Consider the following 12,417-nt stretch of genomic DNA (forward strand, 5'->3'; position numbering starts at 1 on the left):
CCGCGGCCTCCTCTCGCCGGCCCGGGAGCGTTGGGGGGGGGCGAGGCCAGCGAGCAGAGGCCGCGGCCTCCTTTCGCCGGCCCGGGAGCGTTGGGGAGGGCAGCACGGTGAGAGCGAGGGACCTGGTCTGTCTCATCCAGGCGCTCCACCGCGACTGAGACCTCGTCCCTCCCCTCCCAGCCACCCAGCCAATGGCAGCGCAGGGAGCGTCTTCTGAGTGGCAGTTCTTCCGGACATACACTAACGGGGCGCATTTTAGAACTTTGGCACCCACTACTCAATTATATATAAGGAGAGATTTACTTTATTCATATCCCACCTTTTGTTCCAATGGGGACTCAAAGTGGCTGACATCATACTCCGCTCCTCTGTTTTATCCTCACAACATCCCTGTGAGGTTGGTTAGGCTGAGAGCGTGTGACTGGCCCAAGGTCCCCCGGCAAGCTTCCATGGCACAAGGGGGGTTTGAACCTGGATTTCCCGCATCCCAGTTCAACACTTTAACCACTACAACATGCTGGCTCTCACTGCTTGTGGGACTTGTGGAACTCACTGCTCGCAGGGTCTGGTGGTGGCTTTAAAAGGGGGCTAGACACATTCATGGAGGACAGTTCCATCCATTAGTCAAGATGGCTAAATGGAACCTAAATGGAAGAAGATGGAGGTCCTGGGCCTAAGTCGGGTCGGTTCAGGGTTGGGGCTCCCTCTCCCGGCCTTCGATGGGGCACCGCTCGTGCCGGTGTCGAGGGTTAGGAGTTTGGGAGTGCTCCTGGACTCCATCTTCTCGATGGAGGCCCAGGTGGCAGCCACTGCCAAGTCAACCTTTTTCCATCTTCAGCTGGCGCGGCAGTTGGTTCCTTTCCTTGACCGCGATGATTGGGCCACTGTGATCCATGCGACGGTCACCTCAAGGTTGGACTATTGCAACGCTCTCTACATGGGGCTGCCTTTGTTGCAAATCCGGAAGCTGCAGCTGGTGCAGAATGCGGTGGCCAGGCTGTTGTTGGGTCTCACTAGACGGGACCATGTCCAGCCTGCGCTGAAGGCACTGCACTGGCTGCCTATAGCATACCGGATTCGCTTCAAAGTGCTGGTTCTTACCTATAAAGCCCTTGATGGCCAGGGTCCAGCGTACCTAAGGGACCGCCTTTCTCCATATGTTCCCCCAAGAGCGCTACGGTCGGGGTCGCAGCACCTATTGGTGGTTCCCGGCCCCAAGGACATCAAGCTGGCTGCAACCAGGGCCAGGGCTTTCTTGGCGGTGTCTCCTGTCTGGTGGAATGAGCTCCCAGAGCAGGTTCGGGCCCTGCAGGACCTGGCGCAGTTCTGCAGGGCCTGCAAGACGGAGCTCTTCTGCCAGGCCTTTGCATAGGAGCCGCCACCGTCACTGTACCACCACCGAGTTGCCATCTTCTACGGTGGATTAGATTCTGGAGGTGAGCCGGCCCTGGGCAGATGCCTAGGTAACCAAAGAATGCTTGTTAGGTTAGGTTGATGAATGGAACTCATCTTGGATTAAGAAAATTTAACATCAAGAGCACCGCACTTTACTTAATGACTGTTTTATACTGTTTAATGATTGTTTTTATGTTGTTTTAGTTGTTGTTATGGCAATTGCCTCTGTTGTAGCCGCCCTGAGCCCGTTGGGGAGGGTGGGGTATAAATCAAATAATAAATAAAGAAAGAAATGTTCAGTGACAGTATACCTCTGAATGCTAGTGCTTGCTGGGAGAGGGAGAGACTTTATTCTCTGTGTTTATGGACCATTCTGGAGCCATTGTGGGGAATGGGGTGGTGGTGGGAACCAACGCTCCCACTAAGCTGTGGAGTCCTGTGAGCAAAAATTCTACTTTGTGAGCCACTGGCATTAAAGTTGTGAGTGAGCAATTTGGCTACTTCCTCCTGCAGTACTGGAAGGCAAATATAAGAAGACACCTTTAGAAGAATGCCTATGCCCATGTGGGGATGGGAGTGTGGAGACATCAAGCCATGTAATTTTTGACTGTAAAATCTATAAACAGATTCCGGGAGGCATTGGTAGTACCAGTAATTTCTAGTTTCCCAGGGAAAGATCAAAAAATTCTCCTCAAGAAAATGCTCGCTGATAGAAACGGAGATGTCACCTTCAAAATTGCTAAGTATGGTTGGCTGGCAATTAAACTGAGGAAAATATGGATAAGTCTTGCTAGCTGATATTTTAGAGATGATTTTATAAGTAATTTAAGTTATATTACTTAATATTTTAGGTTATTAGTGGTTTATTTATGTATTTTACAAATATTATATTCCTGTATAGGGAACAGAAATGTTTTAAGTTTCGGATTTTACCTCTTTTACTGTGTACTGGTCAATGACTGTAATAAATTCACTTACTTACTGCATATATTAGTTTGTCCTGGAGCCCCCCTTCCTGAGCTAAGACAAAAAAGTGTGAGCTGGAGGTTAAAAAACTGTGAGCTAGCTCACACTACCTCAGCTTAGAGGGAACACTGGTGGGAACCAGTTCTGAAGCAAAGTAGAAGCCTTCTGGAGCCTATAGGCCGGAAGAAATTTCCGTGTGATGGTGGATCGCCATTAATAGGCCGCAGCAGTCCTGTACAGAATTTGTAATACATCAGCACTATTTTGAAAACAGATTGGGTAGCTTAGAACTTCACTGGGGCGTGGAGAGACACTGGGGCATGGAGAAATTTGGAACGATTCCCGAATTCTTCTCCCCCCCCCCCCACGTTTTGAAGCCATTCTCTTATTTCTTTTTTTAGAACAATGATGTGACGCCAGACCTCAATGTGCTGGCTGCCTGGAGCAGAGGCTACACGGGCTCGGGGGTGGTGGTGAGCGTCTTGGATGACGGCATCGAGAAAGACCATCCGGATCTGGCAGTCAATTACGTAAGCAGAGCTGGGGGGTGGGGTGAGGCTATGGAAGGTGTTTCTGAGTGAACCATCAGCTCTTTTTGGTCTCCAGCGGGGTGGTTTAATCAAGATCAGCACTTTCTGGCTCTTTATTAAAAAATGTCAAACAGGAATTTTCCCCATCAGTTGTAAGTGGGATTTCAGAACTCCCAGATGTCAGCAAAATAATCCCTGTCAGCAGGGGTCATTTTGTAGAAAAAGAGGTGCAGGAGCTCATTAGCATAACTTATTTGCATATGCCACACCCCCTGACATCACCGGAAATGTGTCAGAAGGCAACACCCACTGCTCAGGCTCCACTGGACTGTTTTGGATTGCTGGGGTGGGGGGAACGTGCAGATCTGTCCTTGCAGAGGAGGGAGAGCTTGTACCTGAATGAAACTTGGTCTTAAAGATGCCACTACACTGTTTTGGAGAGGGGGGGACTGTGCAACTTACCTGGCTGCTTCTTGCTCTGACTGAGGGCTGCTGGGAGCAGGGGGTGGGGCTTGTTGCATGTGCCCGCCCCCTGGGCTCTTTACTGCCGGAGCTCCGCTCCTGTGCGCTCCTGCAGGAAATGACCCCTGCCTGTCAGCCATGTGTGTGTGTGGGGGGGATAATTTCGCTGATTTTGCACATAATATTTTTTCCTCACATTTCTATTCTTTCTGACAAAGAGTTTTGTGAAATTCAGAAACTAGCATACATTACTGACAGCAGCTTTAAAAACTGTGCGCTCCTGCAGGAAATGACCCCTGCCTATCAGCCATAGTGTGTGTGTGTGCGTGGGGGATAATTTGGCTGATTTTGCATGTAATATTTTTTCCTCACATTTCTATTCTTCCTAACAAAGAGTTTTGTGAAATTCAGAAGCTAGCATACATTACTGACAGCAGCTTTAAAAACTTTCATTTAAGGGGCTGAGAAGTTTCTGGGTCAGTGCTACGGAGTTCAATCTGGACAAAACAATGCTAGAGGCTCAGGGGAGGGGCTGTGGCTCAGTGGCAGAGCCTCTGCTTGGCATGCAGAAGGTCCCAGGTTCAATCCCCGGCATCTCCCTTTTAAAAAGGACCAGGTAGAGGGTGATGTGAAAGGATATTATAGCATTGGAAAAAAGTGCAGAAAAGGGCAACTCGAATTATAAAAGGGTTGGAACACTTCCCCTATGAAGAAAGCTTAAAGCGCTTGGGGCTGTTTAGCTTGGAGAAACAACGGCTGAGGGGTGACATGATCGAGGTTTACAAGATTATGCATGGGATACCAATGTTCCCTCTAAGCTGTAGAGTCTTGTGAGCAAAAATTCTACTCTGTGAGTTACTGGCATTAAAGTTGTGAGCAAGCAGTTTGGCTACTGCATCAATTAGTTTGCTCTGGAGCCATCCTTCCTGAGCTAAGACAAAAATGTGTGAGCCGGAGGCTAAAAAACTGTGAGCTAGCTCACACTAACTCAGCTTGGAGGGAACACTGGATAGAGCAGGTAGAGAAAAGTACTTTTCTCCCTTTCTCACAATACAAGAACTCATGGGCTGAAAAGTATGCAGACGGGAGTGATCTCAGCTCAACATACTTTTACTTAGTTCAGAACAAGACAAAGAGCTGGCTCACAGGCCGGTGTATATAACCCAGGAAACACTCACCCGTGATTGGCTATTTACAGTGTCCGAGAGATCCATAGGCTCTTGGTCGGGATCCGAGCCCTCCTGTTGGTGCGGGCTAGGATCCGCTTGACCCTTTGTTCTCATACCCGAAGGTCTGCTGCTTCCCCTGACCGCGTGGCGACCAGGTTGCTTCCGCGGTCGGGGATGAATACATTACATGGGCACTCAATGAAATTGCTGAGCAGAACGGATAAAAGGAAGGCCTTTTTCACCCAAAGAGTGATTAGCACACGGAATTCACTGCCACAGGAGGTGGTGGTGGCTACAAGCACGGATGGCTTCAAGAGGGAATTGGATAAGCATATGGAGCAGAGGTCCATCAGTGGCTACTAGCCACAAGGTATAGATGGGAACTCTCGGTCTGGGGCAAAGGATACTCTGTATTCTTGGTGCTTGGGGAGGGGGGTCAACAGTGGGAGGGCTTCTAATGTCCTGGCCCCACTGCTGGACCTCCTGATGGCACCTGGTATTTCTGCCCCACAGTGTGACACAGAGTGTTGGACTGGATGGGCCAGTGGCCTGATCCAGCATTGGCTTCTCTTATGTTCTTATCTCTGCCTGAAACCCTGGAGAGTCACTGTCAGTCTGATTCACTATAAGGCAACTCCACATGATGCTTCTGATGTCATTATTTATGTATTTGTTTTATTAAATTTGTGAATCGCCCAATCCCTGCATCCACAGGGCTCTGGGCGATGTACAACAGTAAACGAAATGCAATATAAAACATTCAATTCAGTCTTAAAAACAATCCCTCAGTTGGTGTCCATGAATCAAATTTTAAGTCAGTTCCGGACTGTGTTGCCACCTCGCATTTATGATGTTAGGGGTGCTTCTGAAAGTGTCCTCATCTGAATTTCTTCCCTGGATTTTGGAGCTTCAGATTAGCTAATCTATCTTTCACATTTTTAATTCAACCCCTCCCCCCCCAAGGTGGTCATTGTAGCGTAGTTCATCCCTCCTCCACGTTATATTCAGCAACAACCTTGTGAGGTAGGCTAGGCTGGGAGCCCAAGGACACTCGGTGAGCTTCATGGCAGAGTGGAGATTTGTATCTGGGACTCCTACAGTCCTAGGCCAATGCGGCTACAAGCACACCACACTGTCTAGTTTTGTTTGATTAAGAAGGAGAATTAAAGAAGAAGGAGAAGAAGCAGAGGAGGAGGAGACTGGATTTATACCCCGCCCTTCACTACCTGAACGGGTCTCAGAGTGGCTTACAATCTCTTTCCCCTTCCCCTCCCCACACAGACACCCTGTGAGGTAGGTGGGGCTGAGAGAGCTCTTTTGAGGACTGCTGTTGAGAGAACAGCTCTGAGAGAACTTGTGACTGACCCAGGGTCACACCAGCAGCTGCATGTGGAGGAGTGGGGAATCAAACCTGGTTCTCCCAGATTACAGTCCGCACTCTTAACCAGTATACCAAACTGCTTCTAGTTTGCAAACTAGAAATGCTGCAGTAGGAACTCTCTCTTGCTTTTTGTTGTTGTTGTTGTTTGGTTTCTGAATTATACCCATGTGTGATCGGCCACATTTCTCTCCATTCTTTCCGTTCCTTTGCATCACTTCTAGCCTCAACGTTGCATATCTGTAGGTTGATGAAATAAATGCAAAAAAGAACTATTCTGTTGTGATCCTGTGTGGGATGGTATGAAGGTTCTTTTCCTGTGATGTTTTATGAAGGTTCTGTTTCTGTAATGTTTTAGCAACATGCAGAGTGCATGTGCGCGTCAGCCAGAATAATGTGAGTAAAATCGCACCTGTGATTGCATGGAGGTTATTGTTTCAGCAGTACTCGATCAGTGGGTAGGAGCGTATGCGCGCATCGCCATCAATGAATTCCCAGATCTTCCAAGCAGACCGAGGCCAACTTAGCTCCCACGCGGTTGCCGTATCGTGCGCCTTCAGATCATACCCGGGCACTTTTTCAGAGCTTTGTGACTGACCTGCTCCTGCCAATCGTGCTGTCTGTTCCCATCCAAGTTCCCTTCTGTCATTTCTTTCAGGATCCCTTGGCAAGTTACGATTTTAACGACAACGATCCGGACCCTCAGCCGCGCTACGATGTTTGGGATCAGAATCGGTGAGGTCCTAATCTTGGTTTGGGGGCTCGGCCCAAGCGTCGCTTTCAAGAGTGGTACAATTAAAGCAAGACAGTATGTGGGTAGAAGTGGGAGGGGGGGACACAGACTAGAATCATAGAATCGTGTAGAGTTGGAAGGGACCTCAAGGGTCATCTAGTCCAACACCCTGCACAATGCAGGAAATTCACAAATACCTCCCCCTCACCCCCCCAGTGACCACCATTCTATGCCCAGATGATGACAAAAAACCTCCAGGATCCCCGGGCAAACTGGCCTGGAGAAAAATTGCTTCCTGGCCCCAAAGTGGCAATCAGCATTTCCCTGGGCGTGTAAGAAAGGGCCACGGGAACTAAGCACTGATGCAACCCTTCCTGTCCTCCTTCTCACAATCTGCCCAAGTTCCCAGAATCAACATTGCTGTCAGATGGCCCTCTAGCCTCTGTTTAGAAACCTCCAAAGAAGAAGAGCCCCCCACCTCCCATGGGAGCCTGTTCCACGGAGGAAATGAGCAGATTTCTACCATCCTATTCCTTGGGGCCGCGGTGGCACAGAGGTTAAGATGCTGAGATGCAGGCTGAATCTGCATTTGTCTTTCCCACCGGTGTCCCAGCCTTTTGACTCCATCTTCAAAAAAGCAGTCTACATTTGGTGTCGTTCTCACACCTCAAGAGTGCTAGCATACTTTTGCACGTCCACATATGTTTATCGTCCTTTCGGGGCGGCTCCACTGTCATTGCACCTCTGCACTGCTTTAAAAGAATCTTCTCCAAGCAACATTCAAACAAGCGTAGAGGAAAGATGGCGTCACAGCAGCATGAAACTAATTTAAAAATGCAAATGCAGATTTGACCACAAACCGGAAGGTCTGTAGTTCTGCAGTCCGAGACCCTAGCGCCCCATGGTGGAGTGAGCTCCCATTTCTGGCCCCAGCTCCTGCCAACCCAGAAGTTCCAAAGCAAGAAATTGCAAGTAGATAAATAGATACCGCTTTGGTGGGAAGGCAACAGCGTTGCGTGCGCCTTGGTGTTTAGTCATGCCGGCCACATGACCACAGAAACGTCTTCGGACAGCACTGGCTCTTCGACTTGAAAAGGGAGATGACCACCCCCACTAGAGTCAGTCTCGACTTCGGGCTTTCGAGCAAGGGAAACCTTTACCGTTACCTTTATTCCTTGACTGCAGGTCAGAATGGAATTCCTGCATATTCTGCTTCTCTGGTATTACAGTCTAACTAGGAAAGTTTCTCAAATTCTGGGATTGGCATGTTCATTCCAGAACTGGCGGCATCTTTCAGTCCCATTTGTTCATGTTTATTTCTTTCCCCTGGGTGTGCACGGAGAAAACACTGGCAAAAAGCATTCGTGATGTGATTATGCATAGGATTCTGTTCTGCATGCTGATCCCTTGATGTGTGTATGCTCTGCGGCACATGGGTGAACCGCTGCACAAAATAAGTCTGCCTACAACTGCCTATGAAATCACATCAAGACCGCTCTCTTTTTGTTTCATTAGCATGCACTGAAATTAAATAGGCAGGGGGAGATGCCAGTGAAGCATGAGAAATTTTGGTGGGGCTGTGCCTAGAGATGTAAAATTTCCGGAAATTTCGAAGCTCAGAAAAAAAACGGAAATTTTCGGAAAAATTGAAAAAAATGCTACATTCACACTTCTTTTTTCTTTTCCAGATTGAGAGTCATTCTGTTACTTTAGGAACATAAAATATGACTATAGACATTTTTACTTGGCATGAAATGATCACAACTAGCATATTAAAAATATAGTATATCCAAACAATTATTACAAACAGAATACCCACCCACATGCAAAAACAAAACTGAAACCTTTTCCTTGTGACACTAGCATCACCTAAAGGAAGACATGACATCTTGTTCTTGCATTGGAGAGTTCAGTTGGTAACCTAGAACTTGCTTGTCCTCAGGGCACAGAAATTAGATCAATCTGATACCATATGTATTTTTTAGAAACAATTTGGAAAATATTTGAACACCTTGTCTTAAAATATTTTATTCATAATCCATAATCATTTTCCCCCTTTTCTTTTTCCAATTTTTTGGAAAAAACCCCGGGGCCTGTTTCAAGGCAAGAGAGGTTCAGAGGTGGCTTACCATTGCCTGACTCTGTGTATAAATTTCCCTTCTCCACTTCATCCTCTCAGCAACCCTCTGCGGTAGGTTAGGCTAACAGAGAGGGGGCCTGGCCCAAGGTGTCTCCCCCACCAGTGATGGGCAAGTTTGAGCAAGAACAGACAAAAAGAAATACTTCTTTTTAACTCAGTGATGCTGAGTTCCAGCTTTTCCACCCACAGGCACGGAACTCGCTGTGCTGGAGAGGTGGCCGCTGCCGCCAACAATGGCATTTGTGGAGCTGGCATTGCATACAGAGCGAAAATTGGGGGTAAGCGACCTCTAGGTTTTTGGGATGGCCTGATATTGGACTGAGCAAATCTAGTCCGTTCGGTTCCTTGATTTGTTCCGGAGTTTCTCCCTGTGCTGCAATCCGCTCCTCCTTAATTCTCACTTAATTTGGGGAATGAGAGCCAGTTTGGTGTAGTGGTGAAGTGTGTGGGCTCTAATCTGGGAGAACCGGGTTTGATTCCCCACTCCTCCACTTGCACCTGGCTGGATGACCTTGGGCAAGCCATAGTTCTGTCAGAGCTGTTCTTGAAAAAGAGCAGTTTCTGTCAGAGCTCTGTCAGCCCCACCTACCTCCCAGGGACTCTGTGGTGGGGAGGGGAAGGGAAAGGACTTTGTAAGCTGCTCTGAGACACCTTTGGGTAGTGAAGGGCAGGGTATAAATCCAATATCCTCTTCTTCTACACCAGTTTGGTGTAGTGGTTAAGTGCGTGGACTCTAATCTGGGAGAAACGGGTTTGAGTCCCGGGGTATAGGTCCAGTCTCTTCTCTTCTTCTTAATTCTAGAAATGGATGAACCTTGCCACATTTGTCAAAGCTTTGTGTTCCTTCTTTCATGTGCATCTTTCTCTCCACTCCCTCCCCCAAATGTGTTACCAATGTGTGCCGATAGAACACTGCACTTTAAAGCCTATCTTTCTTTTCTTTTTTTTGTATTGTGTGTGTGTGTTTTTGTATACCTAGAAGTCATGGTTGACTTCTGGTGAGGCTTGGATGTTTCAGAGAGATGGCTTGCTGCTTCCTGTTCTGCATCCCAGCCCTGGTATTCCTTGGAGGCCTCCCTTCCAAGCAATGCTCCCTCTAAGCTGTGGAGTCTTGTGAGCAAATTTTCTTTTCTGTGAGCTGTTGGCATTAAAGTTGTGAGCGAGCGATTTGGCTCCTGCATAAATTAGTTTGCTCTGGAGCCCTCCTTCCTGAGCTGAGACAAAAATGCGTGAGCTGGAGGCTAAAAAACTGTGAGCTGGCTAACTCAGCGTAGAGGGAACTCTGCAGGGTCAGCCCTGCTTAGCTTCCGTGATCTGATGAGATCGGGCTTGCCTGGACTATCCAGGTCAGGGCTACTTAAAGCTTATCTCGATGGGATCATACGTACGATTCCTTTGGTGGGGTGTTTTCCTGTTGCGCACAATCAGTCCTGCACGTTGGTGAGGCACCACGCAACAGGAATCTTGACCTGACTGTTTGTATGCTCCGAAGTCCGAACTATGCTCACTTGCTGTGTTTTAACAATGTGCATGTCAGTATTGTAGAGGAAGGAAGGCAGGGGTAGGCTGAAGGAACGGAAAACGGCACCATGTGATGCGCGCACAAGGGCGTGCAGTGGATCAGGCTCATGAGGGAGAACCAATCAGGGCTCGATTGCACGGGTCTGAGGGTTCCTTGGAGCCACCTGGGACCCCCGGGGTGGTTCTCGGAAAGTGTTTGCAACTGGGAGCGTGGTCCGAGAAATCAACCAACGCTCGGCTTTTTTCTCTCAGGCGTGAGGATGCTGGACGGGCCTGTGACGGACATTGTGGAAGCCCGGTCCTTGAGTCTCCGTCCCCAGCACATCGACATCTACAGCGCCAGCTGGGGCCCGGAGGACGACGGGAAAACGGTGGACGGCCCAGGGACTCTGTCCCTGGAAGCCTTCTACAATGGGATCGTCAACGTAAGCCCTGCGCTCACATACTTCTGTATTTGGAGGGACGACATGTTACCTAAGGCCCAATGCAAGAGAGAGATCTGTAGCAGATTGTTAATTTCTGGTCCACTTCCCCCAACCCTGGTGTGGGGGGCCCCGATCCAGCCGCTACGATTCCTTCTGGCACTGCCACACCCATGTGGTTTTCTTGCGTTTGCATGTTTTTAATCAGGTCACCAAGCTCTGGTGCCTTCCCACTGTAAGCATAAGGAGATCATATTTGGGATGGTCAATCACTCGCCTGGTCCAGACTTCCTCTTAATTTGAGCATGCTTTCAACCAAGCCACGCCATTGGTCCGTCTATCCCGGTATTGTCTGCTCACGAGTAGTGCTCCCCCTAAGCTGTGGAGTCTTGTGCGCAAAAATTCTGCTTTGTGAGCTACTGGCATTAAAGTTGTGAGCGAGCAATTTGGCTACTGCATAAACTAGTTTGCTCTGGAACAGTGTTCCCTCTAAGCTGAGTTGGTGTGAGCTAGCTCACAGTTTTTTTAGCCTCCAGCTCACACATCTTAGTCTTTTTGGCGGCCCTTTTTACTGCCATAGATAAATCAGGTGAAATGCCTGAAGTTTGGATGAATGCTACAGTAGTGCCAATCCTTTAAAAAGGTAACCGTGAGTTGCCCAGTAACTATAGGCCGATCAGCCTCCTCTCTACGATTGGGAAACTCTATGCAAGACACCTGGCAATTAAGCTCAATTTAGGCAGTAGCCAAATTGCTCGCTCACAACTTTAATGCCAGCAGCTCACCAAGTAGAATTTTTGCTCACAAGGCTCCACAGCTCAGAGGGAGTATCTGGAGCTATCCTTCGTGAGCTAAAACAAAATGTGTGAGCCAGAGGCTAAAAAACTGTGAGCTCGCTCACCCTAACTCACCTTAGAGGGAACACTGCTCACGAGAGACGGTGACTCTGCAGGGTCTTGGGCAGAGAGAGACCATTCCCAGCACCTGTGACCTGAGGTCCTTTTAAGACGCCAGGCAGTAAACGGGGGCACATCAGGACCTCAAGTGGGTGCTCAGCCACTGAGCCGTAGGCTCCTGGCAGAAGAGCGTAGCTGTAAGTTTTCATCCACGAACTTACGAAACTGTGTTATCGACAGGACTGCCTCTCCTCATATGTGCTCTAAAGGACATATGGGGTGCGGTCAGACGGCGTGCTGAGAGCGGGTTAAACTGCTCCTGTTCTAACCAGATTATATTTGATCTGGATAATCGCGATCACAGTTACTTCCCTTATCCCACCTCACTGCGCAGTCACATCGCTCCCCGGTGTCTAGACTACTGACGTGCGGGAGCGTGTGTTGGCAGAGTTTTAATTCCCCCCCCCCTCAGTTTTCTCAGTAGAATGGGGGGGCGAAACTACCATGGCGCATGCGCAGAACCACCAGGGCGAATCAATCCAACCCCTCCAACAAAAGACTTCCCTTTAAATGTTTGACCCGAAAATGGCCTCCGTGGGATCCTGAACTCACCTAAATGCTAAAACAAGTGACTGTTTAAATGTCGGTTTTCTAAATGCGGTGGTGGAGCTCCACCTATGCGCACACCGCTGACGCATTAAAAAAAATGGTGGGCAAAAAGCGGAAGCCTCAGGCAGCTTTCGAGCGGGGACGGGGTTTAAACCAGAAAGTGGCTCGACACCGGAGGAGCAATCACACCGGGGGG

General features: G+C 48.7%; 1 protein-coding gene across 1 annotated transcript in view; it reads left to right on the forward strand.

The window, feature by feature from the left end:
- Positions 1-12,417, forward strand: part of PCSK4 (proprotein convertase subtilisin/kexin type 4) — a 43,854-nt gene that overhangs the window by 10,981 nt on the left and 20,456 nt on the right. Inside the window, exons 4-7 of the mRNA XM_015422644.1 lie at positions 2,763-2,891; positions 6,559-6,635; positions 8,963-9,051; positions 10,547-10,719. Of these exons, the coding sequence (XP_015278130.1) occupies positions 2,763-2,891; positions 6,559-6,635; positions 8,963-9,051; positions 10,547-10,719 (468 nt within the window). The remainder of the gene's footprint in view (positions 1-2,762; positions 2,892-6,558; positions 6,636-8,962; positions 9,052-10,546; positions 10,720-12,417) is intronic.

The sequence above is a fragment of the Gekko japonicus genome, unplaced genomic scaffold (assembly GCF_001447785.1).
Source record: "Gekko japonicus isolate JY-2015 unplaced genomic scaffold, Gekko_japonicus_V1.1 scaffold2030, whole genome shotgun sequence".
NCBI lineage: Eukaryota > Metazoa > Chordata > Lepidosauria > Squamata > Gekkonidae > Gekko > Gekko japonicus.